Source organism: Crocuta crocuta, unplaced genomic scaffold (genome assembly GCF_008692635.1).
Source record: "Crocuta crocuta isolate KB4526 unplaced genomic scaffold, BGI_CrCroc_1.0 scaffold24, whole genome shotgun sequence".
Taxonomy (NCBI): Eukaryota; Metazoa; Chordata; class Mammalia; order Carnivora; family Hyaenidae; genus Crocuta; species Crocuta crocuta.
This window is the reverse complement of record NW_027530974.1, coordinates 15,325,659-15,343,744: the sequence shown is the minus strand read 5'-3', so window position 1 is coordinate 15,343,744 and position 18,086 is coordinate 15,325,659. Positions and strand designations below refer to the sequence as shown.

General features: G+C 42.4%; 1 protein-coding gene across 2 annotated transcripts in view; it reads right to left on the bottom strand.

Moving 5' to 3' along the window:
- The window catches only part of CAP2 (cyclase associated actin cytoskeleton regulatory protein 2), a 133,192-nt gene extending 115,707 nt beyond the window's left edge, over positions 1–17,485 (bottom strand). Inside the window, exons 1-3 of one of the 2 annotated variants that reach the window (XM_077770129.1) lie at positions 17,339–17,485; positions 13,451–13,572; positions 8,779–8,879 (exon numbers count right to left, since the gene is read on the bottom strand). In XM_077770129.1, the coding sequence (XP_077626255.1) occupies positions 8,779–8,879; positions 13,451–13,572; positions 17,339–17,442 (327 nt within the window). In that variant the 5' untranslated portion in view covers positions 17,443–17,485. Of the gene's footprint in view, positions 1–8,778; positions 8,880–13,450; positions 13,573–16,808; positions 16,917–17,338 lie in introns of those variants that run through there. The other variant, XM_077770130.1, reaches the window with a different exon arrangement.
- Positions 17,486–18,086: the final 601 nt, after the last annotated feature.

Below are 18,086 nucleotides of genomic sequence, written 5' to 3'. Positions count from 1 at the left end.
CATGGAATGAGTAAGTCACAGGAATAAAAGCACAGCACAGGGAATGTAGTCAATGATATTATAATATATCGAGACAGATGGTAGTTCCACTTGCGGTGAGCACGGCATAATGAGTAGAGATGATGAATCACTATGCTGTATATCTGAAACTAATGTAAGGTTGTGTGTCAACTACTCTCAGATAAATTTTAAAAATTTCTCATTTAGCTTTTCTTAATGAAAATGAAGGGAATGAGGGAGGTACTAGGTAAACTTTCAGGTCTATGAGAAATTCAGAATGCATGTGTGTGTGTGTGTGTGTGTGTGTGTGTGTGTGTGTGTGTGTGTGTGAGAGAGAGAGAGAGAGAGACAGAGAGAGAGATATATACAAAAATCTACAGAGTCTATGTTTCTCCATATTTTACGTGCTAATTCATGACTTAATACTTGGCTTTGATTTTTTTTAATGGTGGTCTAGGATATCGTTTAATCTAAATATTTGGCCATGGTACATTCATCTATCCGTTGATTCAATAATTCATTAATGATTTGATTCATTCAAACATTCATTTTCTTTCATTCGTTCAGGAAGCACTGATTAGCCACTCATTACAGCGCAGTGCTAGACACTACCAGGGTTAGAGGAAAACAGCATAATTCTGGAACCTTTTAATAAACTCCAGCACTCAACAGGTGAGCCCCAAATTATTGGGCTATACTATCTTATCTATGTATTAGTCAGTTTTAACAAAATTGATTAACTGAAAGTCAAGTATCAATATTCCAAGTGCCTTAGAAAAGTGTTCTCCTGGGGTGCTTGACTGGCTCAGTCAGTGGAGGATCCGACTCTTGATCTCAGGGTTGTGAGTTTGAGCTCCATGTTGGTGTAGAGATTACTTAAAAATAAAAACTTTTTAAAAAAATTTTTTTAAAAAATGTTTATTTATTTTTGAGAGAGAGAGAGACAGAGCATGAGCTGGGGAGGAGCATAGAGAGGGAGACGCAGAATCCAAAGCAGGCTCCAGGCTCTGAGCTGTCAGCACAAAGCCCGACGTGAGGCTCAAACTCACAAACTGTGAGATCATGACCTGAGCTGAAGTTGGACACTTAACCGACTGAGCCACCGAGGCAACTCTGGCTCAGGTCATGATCTCACGGTCCATGAGTTCGAACCCCACATCAGGCTCTGTGCTGACAGCTCAAAGCCTGGAGCCTGCTTCAGATTCTGCGTCTCCCTCTGTCTGCCCCTCACCTACTCACTCTCTCTAAATAAATAAATAACACTTTTAAAAGGGTTTTCTGAAAAGGATTTCTAGTGCAAACACATATGAGTGGTATGATTATTTTTTTAAAGAATAATGGAAATATAATATTGTATTAGTTTCAGGAGTACAACACAGTGATTTAGTATGTATATACATTATGGAATGGTCACTGTGATAAATTGGTTATCATGTGTCACCATATAAAGTTGTGACGTTACTGACTATACTCCCAATGCTGTACATGACAATCTCACGTATTTATTTTATAACTGGAAGTTTGTGCCTCTTAATCCTAATCACCCATTTTAGCCCTCCCTCAATGCCCCTCCTCTCTGGCACCCACCAGTTTTGTTCTCTGCATTTATAACTCTGTTCCTATTCTGTTTGGTTTGTTTGGTTTTTAGATTTCACATGTAAGTGACATCATACAGCATTAGTCTTTCTGTCTGACTTATTTCACTTAGCACAATACCCTTTAGGTCTATCCATATTGTTGCAAATGGCAAGATTTCATTTTTATAGCTGAGCATATATATGTGTGTGTGTGTGTGTGTGTGTGTGTGTAGTGGATTATTTTTTATATATACATCTTCTTTCATAAATAACAAATTATTCATTCATTAAATACCTTGTTTTCTTTTATGTCGCTAAAACATCTTACATTTGATATTTTAAAAAGACTTGGCCTGGAATGTGTTACAAAATGTACAAACTCTCCTGTTTTAAAACCTACATTGGTAAACCACAACTTAAGTACTAAATATACTAATAAATATACGGAATAAATAACAGTCTAAATGCTAATACTAAAGGTGAGAAAGCATATTTTATACTTGCCTTAGGCACATGGACAAATCTGCAAACATATGTCTTACAGAGTGAGTCTTGGGCGTGGCATCCCATGTATTTGAGAGTTTTGCCTTATACGTAGCTAACACAGCGTGACGAATTCCTAGGTGAATAGCGGATGGGCACGCGGGTGTGCGCATGCGTGTGTTCTGTGCGGATGGTGCATGGACAGAAATAACAAGATAATCTAAATGAAATCAGGTCATTACTTTTAGACAAAGTATTAATTTTCAGAGGCTGAAGCAGCCTCCAGGCAGACAATTAAGTTATCCTGAAGTCTAGATAGAAAACAACAACAAATGTTCCAATTATCGGTGTCATTTCACAAAAGAAGGCAGGCGGGGGAAGAAAGGGATGAAGACAAGGGCGTGTCTTTTCCGATGCTGGGCAGCATCATTAAGTTCTGACACGGATGGTAAGCGATGCTCGGAAAGAGTGCGGCCGCGGAGAAAGAAGGGAGGGAAGTGGCTGGTTACCCTCGGGAACCCCTGACGTGGCCGGAATTGCAGATCCTTGCTATGAGTTTACACAGAGCAAGGCCATTCACGTGGGACTCCGGAATGTACTCTGTTCCAGGCACGGGCCACCAGGTGCCAGCTGGTGGGGGACACCGCTTACCCCAACCAGGCGGGCCTGGCCATGGTCAGGGTGCACCCCGCTCCTCCGTGTCGCTCACGCCAGTGAACACAGAACAGAAGCGGATAACCAGCACCAGCATTCCATCGTTCTTCTTCAAGAAGAAAAAAAAGAAAAGCACTCAGGCCTGAGTTTGGTAAAAGCAAGTTTACTGTCCAGGAAGGAAAAAAAAAAAAAAAAAAAAAAGGCAGAAAAAAATCTTAACTTGCAAGATTCACAGCACCTAATTCATTGTTTCAGCAAAATATTTTGGTGCCATTTTATTTTTGGGAGACAGGGAGATCCGTGGTTCACGGTGGTTCACGACGCCTGGTGGCCCTTCGAGGCGCGTTTGGATTCTAAGTCCAGCTTCTGACCAGGCAGTCCCCAAAGCTCTAAACGTGCTACCCAACCAGAATGTTCAAGGGAAGAGACAGGGATTATGTGTCCTAAAAACAAATGTCCTTAAGTTAAAAAGCAGTCACAGGGGTGTCCCACTAAGGCTAGTGATGTAGCAGCAATGGGCCGTGCGTCAGAGCATTTGCTGGGGGGCAAAGTACGTGTCCGATGCCGAGAATAAAAATTCTACACGTTCTTGGGAAGAGACAGAACTGGTCTATCTGTGACCTCCCGGAATTCTGCAAATTTGGCGCCAACGGCACAGTGAGCGATGACCAGGCTGGGGCAAGGCTGGTGTGATGGAGCAGAAGCCGAGATCTGTGAGGGACACCGTGCGTCTGTCCTGGAGGCCACCGACTTCCCGGTCACCTCAGCGCTGCTCTGAGGAGACACCTGGCACACCCGAGGGGAGGTGCTGTTCCACACTCGCCTTAGCCCTCGTCTGAGCCAGCGGTCCTAACGACCCTTCCTCACACTGTGGAAATCGGGTGGTGGGGGGGGACGGGAGGCACTATGGAGTCCAGACAGCGGGAGGAAGGAGGCAGGTAAGGGCCACTTGCCTCTCACTAGGGATCCAGTTCCCCACAAAGGTGATGAGGGACACAGCTACGCACAGGGTCACAGGTAGGCGTCTCCCCACCCAATGGTGACTGGGAACCGCAGAGACCAGACTCTGGCTCTGAACCAAGTCATGGTTCATCATGCAACGTATCACCCATGTCACCGGCCTCCCTAAGGTGTGTTGTCCTCTCTCACGAGAGACAGAAAGACAGGAAAAAAGGAAGAAGGGAGGGAGGGAAGGAGGGAGGGAGAGGGGAGAGAAGGAAGGAAGGAAGGAAGGAAAAAAGAGACAGGGAGGAAGGAAGAAAAAGAAAGAGGGATATATATTAGAAGGGGTGACTTGAAGGCGTCTCCTTCTCCAATAATTCTGACAATCATAACTGGCTAAGACGATAAGAAAGAAAAGTCCCAAATCAAAGTCTATATGAAATCTAGGGGCAGAATCCTTCTTTTTTTATTTTTTAAGTTTATTTATTTACTTTGAGAGAGAGAGAAAGCCAGCTGGGGAGGGGCAGAGAGAGAATCCCAAACAGGCTCCACACTGCGGGTGCAGAGCCTGACATGGGGCTCGAACTCACAAACTGTGAGATCATGACCTGAGTGGAAATCCAGAGTCAGACGCGTAACCTACTGAGCCACCCAAGGTGCCCCGGGGTAGAATTCTTTATTCACGTCATTTTCTGGTTCTCTGCCATGTGGAGAATCTGAAAAACATACAGATCCCTTGGGCTTGAGGCTGCCAAAGTACTCTATGTCTAGTTACAGTAAAAATAAATGTTTAAAATAAAGCAACACGCAGGAAACTAGAAGTCAATGAGAAATAACTTGGCGGAAGGCGAGCAGGAGAGACTGAGAGATCTATGTAGAATGGGCTGCTTGGTTGAGTCAACCCCAAACTTGTGCTTCCGATGATTTTTTTGCCACGAGGGCAGGGAAGTTCCTATGCAGATCCACATTACAAAGCATCAAAAATGCAAGTGATCACTTTTAAATGAGTACGATTTCCCCATGAATATTTTCTAAGATCAAGGGAAGATACGGATACAATGAGTAGACTTAATATGCACACATATTTGTGTTATTCATTCCAGAGACAGAGTTATTAATTATTCCAGAGTAAAGATCCATATAAAGAAATGAGGGACAACCTTTAAGACCAAAATGGACAGACTCATGGGGGGCCCTCAAGGTCTCTTTAAATGAAGGAGTCGGATTTTCTTCTCTATCACAGTAACGCAGGCTGATATTTTATCTTTAGTGTTCACTTCATCCTTTTTCTGATGCGTTTCCTTCTGCTTGTTTGGGATGACTCGAGATTTGCTTATAAGGGTGACAATGCCCTATCGTAAGTCCCGTTTGGAAACCCAGTAGCGCCTCCCTTATGCTTTCACGCTGACACAGCAGAGGAGTCACTCCATTGGGCTGTGCGAAAGGGAAGGCCTTTGGGAGGTAGGTCATCCAGCCTCATCACGGAGGAGGGTAAGGGACTCCCTCAAGGTTATGCTGTAAAAAGTAGAGCCAGCTCTAAAATCTGAATACAACCCGCCAGGCCGAGTCAGCCACTCTTTGAACATGGCATAAAAACAAACAAAACATTCAGGAGATGATTTCAATAAATACCAAGGACTAGAAACTTCTAGGGTTATGACTGTGACCCCTCAGGAGGGCCACTATCATGACTGTCTAAAACCGTTCGTCCTTTAGGAAGGTAGGAAAGTCAAGGTCATAACGCCGCGCGCTGTGATTTAATCACACTATGTTAAAGCGTGCCGTGCTTCTTAATTGAATTGTAGTCCCCTTTTATTCAAAGTATGGTTCTCTCATTTTTACGGAACAATGAATAAAAGAGTGTTTCTTTCTTATCCATTTTAATCAAGAACAGAAAATAAATGGTTCCAGACTTCCAGAGACATTTTTAAAATGTAAATTCTATAAATCTCCAAAAAGGGTTTGTGTCGAGAGGAGCTATGTGATGCGTAGTTGTTTCGTGATTGTCAGATCATTTAGAAACAGCCTGAGATTGGGTCCATTGACCATGAATAACAACAGGCCAGCTTTGTAAAAACCAATCACGTTAAGTCCAGTTAGGGATAAATGATGCCTGGCCAAAGGCTTGATTTTACGTACACCCAGTTTCTGGGGGACCCCTCCCTTTGACATCGGAGGCTATATTTAATCTAAACAGCTATTATAAAATTACGCACTGTTGATTCTTTCTTAAAAGGGGCGCAAGCTTTGCCAGTGTTCCTGGGTTGAAGACTAGTTTAAATAAGCCCTTTGGTTTATGTTGCACACAGGAAGGCTTTACAAGATCTAATCTTTTCTAAACCTGTTATGTTCTTTGGTTCAACAGAGCTTCCTAATTGTAGCTATTAGTTCCTCTTTTTTGTGGTCTGTTCTGTCAATGGACTATTGAGTGATCAGTAAATTAAAGCCCAGCCAACAGCCAACACATCGAAACAGACGTTAAATCATAGCTTGGCTGCCCTTATGCATTACTGGTATCTGTGAAACAGCTTTTAAACACAGGGATAGGATTTAACATGATGCACATTTGTGTCATTCTCAAATTTCCATACTGTACAATCAGGTATGTGAGGGTTTTTCTTTCTTTTCTTTTCTTTTTTTTTTTTTTTTTCCCTAGGCAACAGGTGTGTTCTTGGAACAAAGTTCAACCCCCACTTCTGGCTTATGTGAGAGGCAGCAGCTGCAAGCTTAATGTCAATGACACATGGTTCTATAAGAGAGAGAAAATAAACCGCTTGCTCAGTGTATTAAAGTCATGGGCAGATGGACAATAGCTGTCTGTACTTCCTTTGTGTTGTAGAATCAGAGTCTAAACTTTGGGATGACAAGGTTTTCTCTTTCTCTTTTTCTCTCCTCCTTTTTCTCTTTTCTTCCTTCTTTCTCTCCTTACCTTCCTTCTTTCATTTTTTAAAAAACTTATTAATGAAAAACATAAATTTCTTGAAGCATGCTGCACCCAATATTGAGAACAGCCCCTCAGTTGAGTCATACTATTTTGAAGCTGACGAGTGATGAGGAGAGAAAACGTGATATAAATTGGGCTACACTTTATTTAGAACTTGCTTTGTTTTGGAAAGAATTGAAAGGAGCTGTTTACTATGGAATCGGAAGAGACTTACTTGGTATGCAAACACAGTGCACTTTTTTTTAAGTGCAACGTTAAATGCTCTAGTAAAACACGTCTATATAGAGTTTTGGGCGATACCACTAATGCCAGTTACAATGTACTCCGCACCTCACAAATACAATGTCAATGTTAACTAACAGTAAGAGCAATGATCCAATAATTCTTGTAATAGAGTTTAAGATAGGAAAAGTTTGTCGGTCACTCGAGAACCTCTTTGTGTAGTGGCAGTAAGAGTCCATTTTGCGTCTTAGTTTTCAGGTACTGTCGTGCCTCAAAACAGAAGCAGTCCAGCCACCATCTCATGGCATACAACGTTTCCCGTGAGCAAACACATTAAGCTCCAGAACAGACTCGAGTAATCACTGAGCTCCAGGATCCACGGGCAGTGAATACGTCTAATCACACGGACTTTTCTAGAACTTATGTACATCAGAGCCCCCCCTCTTTTGCCAAGAGGCTTTTCAGTAGGGATCTTTAATAAAGATGGAGGTCACGAGACGAATCTTTTTCTTAGATGTGACGAACAAATGCACTGCAAATGGGAGGAGACAGGCACCGATTTAATTACAATCCTGGAGCCTCTGGTATCACCTGAGCCGCCAGATCGCCTGGAAGACTGGGGTTGGGCGTTGCATATAATGTCTAATTGGGGGACAAGTAAGAGAGAATCCCTTTTTATGTGTACTTCTTTTTTTTTTAACCACAAACCACAGCTTTATTCAAGAATCAGATTTTCTGTGAATCTACACTGAAAATGGTTTTGCCATTGCTGAGAAATCCACGGGCAGATGGATTTGGAATTTAATCCTCTGTGAGAAACAAAGGTGAATGAAAAGAAGAACGTGGCGATAAATTTCTCCTAGGTTTTTTTCATTGGTTTGGCTATGACATTAGATTTTCACTAAATGCATGCAAATAATGACTAGCGTCAAAGGGGGATGCTAAACATTTTTTAGAAAAATTTTTCTATTTTAGAGAGAGAGAGAGAGAGAAGCACAGAGGAAGAGAAAGAATCTCAAGCAGACTCTACACTCCCCGCAGAGCCTGACATGGGCCTTGATCCCATGACCATGGTATCATGATCTGAGCCAAAACCAAGAGTCAGACAGACGCTCAACCAACTGAGCCACCCAGGTGCCCGTAAACATTTTAAAATATATCCGAAGTGTCAAAAAGAAGACTGGCCTAGGTATCATTAAAGGTCTTCACCAATCCAAGGATGATCAAATTCTATGATTTTGCCAGGCTGCACATAGTACAAAATTTACCCTCTTCATCATCTTTGAGTGTGCATCTCAGTACTGTTAAGTATATTCACACGGTCATGCAACAGATCTCCAGAACTTTTTCTGAGGTTTAGTTGTCATTGCAAGACAAAAATTCCATACCTATTAAACAAGTTCCCACTTCTCTCTCTGCCCCGAGCAGCCACCATTCTATTTTCTGTATCTGTGAGTTTGGTTGGCTACTCTAGGTACCTCCCTCAGATAAAGGGATTCAGAGACCCCTCATGTAAGTGGAATCATACAGTACTTGTCCTTCTGTCACAGACTTATTTCACTTAACAAAATATCCTCAAGGTATATCCATGTTGTAGCACATGCCAGAATTTCCTTTCTTTTTAAGACTGAATAATATTCCCTTGTATGTAGAGACCACATTGTGTGTGCCCTTTCATCCGTCAACAGACATGTGGGTGGCTTCCAACTTTTGGCTATTGTGCACCAGGCTGCTGTGAACGTGGGTGCACAAAGATCTCTTCGAGATTCTGCTTTTGATCCTTTAGCAGAAGTGGCAGAGCTGGGATCCCATCCTGGCTGCACCATTCTGCCTTCCCAGCAGCAGCGCACAAGGGCCCGACTCTCCCCATATCCTCACCCACCCTTCTCATTTCTGTTATTATTTTCTTAATATTCGTCATCTTCTCCACAGAGAACAAGAGAAGAAAGTACTCACATGAGTCTCCACATCGCCAGCAAGGATCCTACTCTTCTGTAAAAACTCAGCCACCATGCTGTTCATCAGCTTATCAAAGGCTTCCACCGATGGTGACACACCTTTGGAAGAATCACATTTTGTCAGTCCCTGGGAGGTTTGTTTTTTTTAAAATGTTTTTATTTATTATTGAGAAAGACGGAGTGTAGCAGGGGAGGGGCAGAGAGAGAGGGAGACAGAATCTGAAGCAGGCCCCAGGCTCTGAACTGTTAGCACAGAGCCTGATGTGGGGCACAAGCCCATGAACTGTGCTGAAGTCAGAAGCTCAAGTGATTGAGCCACCCAGGTGCCCCAGTCCCCAGGAGATGAATGAAAAGCTGATACTGCTTTGCCAAAGGCACTATGGAAGCTTAATGTCACCCATGTCATTCTCATTCTTTTCACCAAGACAGTCATTCAATCAGTTAGTATTTATGAAACACTTTTCAATGGCTCAAGAAAACACAATGCTTTCCTATTTTTCATCCACCTGAGTAAGTGCTTTCACCTATATACTAATTTATTTCTTCCCCAAACTCATGACGAGGTAAGTAGCATGATCATAGGTTTACTGGTGGGGAAATGAAGATGTAATCAGAGCACATGACTTGACCTAAAACTATAGTCATACAAGAGGCAGATCCAAGAACTGACACAAGCCAAGTGTACTTTTTACTACACTGATCTGCCAAGGTGCCATGTGACCTTGCACATAGTTACAAGATTACCCATGCCAATTAAAAGGCAATAACAAACTCTGGGTAAGTAGGAAAACAACGCTGATGTCACACATTCTGTTCCATCCTGTCCTCACTTCCTGGGAGAGGGAGGCAGAGTTGGGAGGCATGAAAAGGTCTGCTGAGCTAACTCAAGTTAAGTTTTGATTTGACAAATTACTGTAAAAACCCAAGTGACAGAGGCCCAACCTGGCATGTTCTGCATCTCTTTCCATGCTTTTGAACTAACAGAAAAATTATGGGGATACCTGGGTGGCTCAGTCAGTTAAGTGGCCAATTTCAGCTCAGGTCATGATCTCGTGGTTCGAGAGCCCACATTGGGCTCTGTGCTGACAATTCAGAGCCTGGAGCCTGCTTCAGATTCTGTGTCTCCATCTCTCTCTGCCCCTCCCCTGCTCATGCTCTATCTCTCAAGGATAAATAAACATTGAAAAATTAAAAAGAAATATAGCAAAAAAAGAAAAAAGAAAAGTTGTGTCTTAGTCCTGGGACTTCATGCTCCTAATAGTGAGAAACTCAACTCTACAGGCAATTAAGATCCAAACCAAAACCTAGGATTCTCTTTCTCACACTGTACATTAGTGTCCATGCTCATAAAGCTGTAGGATAAAGCTTCCTTCCTTTCCCAGATGCTCATTTCCACAGGTCCACAAGGTGATGAAAACAGTTGCTTACAGTGCTGTGCACCTGCAGTGTAACTTCTAAGCAGGCTATTGAAGCTGAGTTACCTTAAAGTTCAAAATACAGTACATACCAAGTTCTGGAACATAAAAGGGAGACAAGCCCAGAGATCCTTATGGATCCATGTGGAAGCAGATAAACCCATTTGTTGCCGTGGGAGACACCTGAGAGGGATCTGCTCTGCATTCAAAGTGGGAGTTTTAGAAACGAAACAAAGGACTCTGCATCGCAGAAGGAATGGTGATATAAGGGAATTATTTTCCAATTTCCTTTCATCACTTAGCTCTGCTCACACCTCCTCTGGGCAGCTTTAATGACCTGTCTTTCTCCCCAACCTGCATCTTGTGAGCTTCCCTGAATCAAAGCATTTGTGGCCCTGAATAGCAATGCATGGAGACCAAAAATTCTGGAGGATTTTGACTGCATATAATTCGTCTTAGATCTCCTTGTATATAACAAAGTACTCATTACTTGTGCGTGTACAAAAATACTTCTGCAACTGTGAACCAAATTTACCTGATTGCCAGGAGGAAAAAAACCCACATCATAAAATACAACATAGTACCTGCATCTTAAGAAGGCAGTTCTCTGACGTCTGCATATTACACATTTGTAATGGACGGGGTTTCATCTAAAAGTTTCTTTTTAAATTAAAAAAAAATTTTAATGTTTTATTCATTTCTGAGAGAGAGAAAGAGTGAGAGAGAGAGACAGCGTGAGCAGGGGAGGGTCAGAGAAAGAGGGAGACACAGAATTTGAAGCAGGCTCCAGGCTCTGAGCTGTCAGCACAGAGCTGACGCGGGGCTCGAATCCGCGAACTGTGAGATCATGACCTGAGTCGAAGTCGGATGCTTAACAGACTGAGCCACATATTTATTTTTGAGAGAGAGACAGACACAGAGACAGAGAGAGCAGGGAAGGGGCAGAGAGTCCAAAGCAGGCTCCAGGCTCCAAGCTGTCAGCACAAAGCCTGATGTGGGACTCAAAGTCACGAACTATGAGATCATGACCTGAGCTGAAGTTGGATGCTTAACCGACTGAGCTGCCCAGGTGCCTCTAAAAGTTTCTTTTTAACTTTAGTTATAACATCACTGTAATAATGATGTTTTATATTTCAGGTGAGAAGGTATCCTTAAGGATTTGTTAAAAATGGAATTTAGAAAACCATCAAAGCCTACTAAATTAAGAAGAAATGAAAATGATGCTGTTTAGGATTATAAAATATTTTAAAGATGGTCATCATTCAGGTATTTTACTAATTACCCTACTTACCAGTGACCCTACTGCATTTCCAGTAGGATAATAAACCACTGGCTAAGTTGTTTTAAAAGACCTCATTCTAATAACTGGTTCAGAATGATTTGCTGTATTAGAAAATACCTGTTTAAACATTTAAGTAATTTAACAGCCTTCCTATTTTGTTTAGTCTATTAAGTTTCCTCGAAAATTATTGTTTTAATGAAGAAAATACAAAGTGCAGTCTAGTACCTCTTTAAGTCAAGTGAGGTTCAAATTATTGCATTTTTCCCCCCTATTCAACAACCCTACACAATCTCCTGAGAGTTGGATTTTACCTTTCTTTTATGTATCCACAAATTTTCTATTTGGGGTCGGCAATCGTACAGAAATGTCTTTTGATCTCCTGATGTCAAAGATATAAGGAGACCCAAGTAATTGAAGTGAGCATGAAAATATTTCCTCACAAACGAGGTTTACCGAATCTCTGATACCAACCATACAGCAAACAAAAAGAGGCTCAGAATGAAATCATAGATGTGTCTCAGTTGATGTGGAAAAAACTTACAGGCCCCTGGCAGCCTCCCTTAAAGAACACCCCCTTTCAATTCATTCAAAACATTTTAATTTTCATTATGTTCAAGGTTGGGGGGGGGGGGCGGTAACCAGCCTGTCTGTGCATTTGTGCTCACGCAGTAATTTTTGTCCCAAGGCATGTAATACAAGGCACAGCTCCAAATACGCCTGAAATTCTAGAAGCACCAGTGTGAATCTTGCCTGGTGAAAGCTTTTTTCTTTTTTTTGAAGCCCCCATTCCCCAAGGCTTTTCTCAGTCCCCAAAGCCCGACAGGATTCAAAATGGGTCAGATAAGGAGGAACCGTACTTGAGACAAGAAGAGAGTTGCCAGATGAGATACAGATCCCCCAGTTCCATTTGAATTTCAAATAAACAACGAATAAGTTTTTAGAGTAAGTGTGTACCATGCATTAGATCTCAGGCAGTATTTGGAATACACTTACATACCCCCCAAAAACATAGTTCATCTGAAATTCAAGTTGAACTGGGTGTCCTGTATTTTTATTTGCTACATCTACAACCTCAGACAAAGAAGGAACTGGAAAAATTTCAGTCGATACTTAGAGAGTTTGCCATATATGGTCTTCATTTAGTTAACTTTTTATGTTATGTCGTTAACTTTTTATGTTTGATCATATATTTTAGAATCTTTTTTTTTCAAGTGTGACATTAGCATATGACTTTCAAGGCATATTTGGTTAGGCACAGGCGCAGGTGACACAATGCGACGTGATCATGTTACTTGGAACTAACGTTTGGCTTCCCGTCAGACTCACTTCCTTCAAAACTGCAGTTCTTACATTTAATGACTTGTTCTCTTTAAAATTCAAATCCACAGAATGATAATTCCTTCCAATTGACATTGTAATTGAGAACATTAATTTCTCTTTGATAATATTACTCAGATAATGTATTTATAGCCACCTCGAACCTCGAACCTCGAACCACAATATAAACACTGGAGCAAACGAATAATGACGTTTGGCACATGGATTATGCTCTTAATAGGCACAGACACTGGTGATTTTTGCGGATGGTGGGTTGAAACTTTCTTTTCCTTTTCCTTTTTCAGGGATCGCTTGCATCTCATGAATGTCATGGTCACATACAAAGGAAGGAGTGTGGGGGCGCCTGGGTGGCTCAGTCGGGTAAGCACCTGATGCTTGATTTGGGCTCAGGTCATGATCTCACAGTTCGTGGGTTTGAGCCCCGCATCGGGCTGTGGGCTGAAAGTGTGCCTTGCTTGGGATTCTCTCTCTGTCCCCTACCCTCTCTCCTCTACTCCTCCCCCGCCTTCAAAAAAAGTAAACAAAAAATAAAATAAAGGAAGGAGTACAGTAGCTGAAGAAAGGGTGATAAAATGTTTCCTGAGAACGAAGTGATGGGGAGAACATTAAGTAATGACAAGAGTTTGTGTCCCTACCTGCACTGACACCATTAATTCCTTCACAGCCCCCGGGACGCCAGCGTGACTCTGCAGACAGCGACTCCAGCCGGCTGACCACCCGCTCCAGTCTCTCCATCAGGCCTTGCACCTCTGCCATTCTAGAAAAACACAGGCACAAATGGAGTCCGTGTGAACGTCAGGGAGGATTAGCAAGCTGACACCATTAAACTGAATGGCAGCAACAAGGAAAATGAAAATTACATGGAATGGCTTTCATTACCTAGAGAGTATTTCTACACATCAGGAAAATAAGTGAAATTCCGAAAAACATAAACCTTGGAACAACCCCCCCCCCCAAGTTATTTTGAGCTCATTTTCTATTAGATTCAATGACTTTATAAGCCCCATATGCAATACACACAAAAAAGTCACTCCCTGCACCATTAACAAGTATCTCCTCGGATACTTCCTTGTGCTAGGACACAATCTATGTCTAGCATATACTTTAAAAAAAGCCTGTGAACATATACCTCACAATTAATATTGCCAACTTTTATCCTACTAAATGGTAGAAGCATATTTAAACTATTTTCCAATGATTTCTTTCTGTGAAGGCATTAACTCTCCAAGGGACACTAAACCCACTGGTAATTGTTGTTTACTTACTCAATTACCTAAAGCCAAACAGCCTAGCACGGAACTGAGTTTGTGAAACTATATCATTTAGCAGGTAAATGGGTTTTCACCTCCAAGAGCTAATTGTCTCCAACGTATTACGATCTTCAGTGTTTCTGCCACTGGATTATTTCAGATTACAATTATTCCGAATGGCGGAGCTCTTTAAAGTATTAAAAGTGCATATTTCATTTTGCTGCTGGTTATTCTTGGACAAAATTTAGTTTTAGGTGGGGTGGTTTCTGGAGACATGGAGCTTCAGTTCCGCAGCAGTCTCTGCTGTGATAAATTGGGTTTGACGGCAAATACGGGGTTGAGGATAAAAGTAGGCATGTTGGGTATCCAGCCTTTCTGCGCCCAAACACTTCTTAAGAGAGCTATCCTGAGTGTGCATAGGTGAGCACCTTAAAATTGCTGGCCCTACAATGTAACGTTATGAAGGCAACCAGTGAGGAATGGAACCCAACCTAATCTGGCCCACGTTCGTGAGATCCAGTTTAGAGATACCACCATATCAGCCTACGACTGCTTTTGGCAAAAAGCAGGCTGCTGCCCCACAGACAGCACAATACACCCCATCTTAATCAGTCTGTAGTTCTCACTCTTGCAAACTTTCTAAGCATCATCTTGAGCTAAAGACAATCGATGTGCTCCCACATGAGAGACCGGGCAGCCCAGAGGGTGCATAAATGCTATTGCTCTAAGACATGTAACGTTTTGTACGTCTGCAAGCAACCAGGTAATGCATTTTTTTTTTTTTTGTATTTTGTATTTCATTAGTTTCTAGCTTAAACACAATGATGACTTGTGGCTGCCACTTTCAAAAGCAAAGTTAGACTTATCAAAACATGTGGGGAGCTCTGTAATGCTGCATCCAAACGTCAGATGGCCATCAGATACGGACGGGGGAGTTCACTGTCTGTTTTGGAAAGTCATCCCCTCTGAAACTGCCAGCAGCTACGCTTTCAAAATATGGGGCAGTGTTCTCTGCACGGCTGAAATCAGCATCTAATCCCAAGAGGATTCAAAATTAGAAGTTTCTCATCTATTCTTTTCCTCTTAACGTCAGAGCCTTCGCTTCTACTGCAATTGAAAAAAAAAAAAAGGAGAAGAAGGAATTTAATTGAACCCTTTACGTAATCTTGCAAGGGAACTGGGTATCCTGGAGGAGGGTGAAGGCCATTTGAGAGATGGTAAAAGCCCCTCAAATCTTTTAATAGGCGTCCATCTGTTCACGGTTATCTATGTTCCCTGTTACTCAACTTGCCAAATGTTACCACATAGACCTAGCCCATGCTAGGGAAAAAAACTGTGTTTGCTTTGTTAGCAAGCTCCCGATGCCCCAACAGAAAGGCACCCACCACCTCCAGAGGCTCACAGCGCCGTTTCAGGAAGGCCTGTTACATTTCACACTCAGGATGGCTGTCCCCGACTGGGGCTTAATCAGCCTCCCTGACAAGACTCAAACTCACACTATCTAATGGCACTCCATATGTTGAGAGTTAACCCACACACGGCAGGGCCGGGCTGACTGGTGTGGAATGTGGTCTGAAAGCGAATCAGGTGTCACTTCGCATAAAATCACCATGGACTGGAGTCCTGTCACAGCCTCTGAAGAGATCAAAATACAACCCAGGCAAGGAAGCCCGAAAGATGCCTCTGGGTTTAAAATTTTAGAACAGTTTCTAAGAGAAATGGAAGAACAAATAAGAGGGAGAATAAAAAAAAAGAAAAATATCAAAAATATACATGATAGTATTTCCAGGCAGAATGATGGGGTCCAAGATGGCTGTGCCCTCTTCCCCCGCACCCAACACACATACGCGCGCGCACGCGCGCACACGCGCACACACACACACACACATACACACACACACACACACACACGCCTCCCCACATGTGCCCTCAGCTGCTACTCTGGCTCTCAAGAATGAAGACAGAACAGAGCAACAGATTCTCCAAATTCTTCCCAGGCAGTTCCATTCCCCTTGGTTTTTCAAAGTGGATTTAGCCAAGTTTTCATGAGGCAGTGGGAGCGGGAATTAAGAACGAGGCTGAGGAATGGACAGGGCAGGAAATGTAGACAGCAAGGTCAGGGTAAGGAATGAGTCAGAGCCCGGTGGACACACAGATGGGTTTGGACCAGGAAGCCAACAGGAGAGGGGGATCTATGGCAAAATGGCCAGACATAAAATGTTCTTAAGAATCTGATGAGAAGCAGAGGGAAGCCAGACACACAGCTGGACCATCAGGAGACTATGTCAGATGAGGAGGCTCAAACTTGGCCTCCAGACTGTCGAGTCCTCCTGTTCAGAAAGAAGCCAACCCAGAGACAAGGTCCCCTAAAACCTCCGGTTTACAGAGGATAAACACAACCATCTGACCGGGTGTGAGGGTGGGTGGAGAGAAAAAGTGGGAGGAATATGGAATTCCATGACCTTCTCTTTTTAATGATCTGTTTTAGGAAATTATGCCCAAGGTGAATCTGAATTCCTTGCTTTGTAATAAGTTGGGAGTCTTCTCTTTTGAGTTCCTTTATAATAGGAAGTATAACTCGTCTTGTTTTTTCCCCCTCACTTTTCCTTTTTTAAAGTTTAACTTTTTAAACATGCACAGACTTTAAATAGTTCTACAATAGTACTATGAGGCTGCCCCCTTCCATTTTTGCCTTGAGAATCAACTGATTTCCATTATTCTAGCTGTTTCTTTCTGTAGTTACCTCCTCATCTGTACACATGCGTCTATCTCTGTGTCTTGTTTCTCTTCGGTTCCAGGCATTATCCACCGAGTTCCCACCCAAACCAAGAGGGTTTACATTTCTCTTGCCCAATCCCCACCACCACATGCCTGCACACTTCCCTTTGCCTCAGTGGTGTTGTGTCACAATCTCTGTGTGATCAATTGTCAGGGTCAACGCGTTTATGACGATTCACAGCTGAGTCATGACGTAGCCTAAGATTCCTCTCCTTTTTTTGTTTTCCACAACCTGTTTCCCAGCAGCCATGTTGTTCAAGTTTCCCAGTTTTCTCCACATAAAAATTAGTCACCTCCAAAGTCTTCCTCCAGTTGTGCAAGTCTCCTTTCAGTTGGGCCAAACACATCTGGAATGCTATTGCGTCTTTCTTCTCAGAGGCGTCTCTTCTGGAGAATCACCCCGAGTGCAGGAGTGCTCAGTAGGCCCTCGGTGCCTCTGAGACCAGGGATCTGCCCTCCCCTTCACCCCGGGGCCTTCTCCCCGCTCCCTCTTACCTAGTAACTCCTGCTTTCCCGATTCTATATCCTCCTCTTTCTTGGTGTACTTTCCTAACTGTCTTCTTAGTTTCAGAGCATTGTCTTCTGAAAATAAGGTACATGAAAGGACAATTTTTGTGGAGAACTTGCAAGTTGAAAATAGCTTGATTTTGCCCTCACACTTCGGTGGTTTGGCTGAGTGTAGGGTTCCAGGCTGGAAGCTTTCCTCAGAATTTTCAAGGCATTCCTCCATTGTGTTCTAGCTTCCTAGGCTACTGTTGAGAGGTCCAAAGCCATTCTGATTCTCTGATTTTTCATCCCTTGATGTAGTCTTTGTTTTCCTCTCTGGAGGAAGTGTGCAGGGTCTTTGTCCCCAGGGGTTTGGACTTTGACAATGACATACCTCAAGGTTGATCAAATGTTGTCTTTATAAATGATTTTCAGTGGGTGTGGCAAAGATAGGAAAATGGGCACTGCATCCTGTTTATCTCTAAGTGAGTTTATAAACTAAGTTTCGTGGTTTTCTTTTTTCAAATAAAGTAGTTAGGATTCTAAATACTTAAACAATTTAAACTCCTTTTACACCAAATGCACACATTTACAAATATTCCATACCCTTCAGTAAGAATACAGCCAGTCAGTATTCTCTCATTAACTGTTTTGAAATAATAAGGTGTTCTGGAAGCATTTTCCTAGGAGAAAAGCTGGCTGCCATCATTTAAAAATTTATTAATTTTATTTTATAATTTTATTATTTAGTTGTATA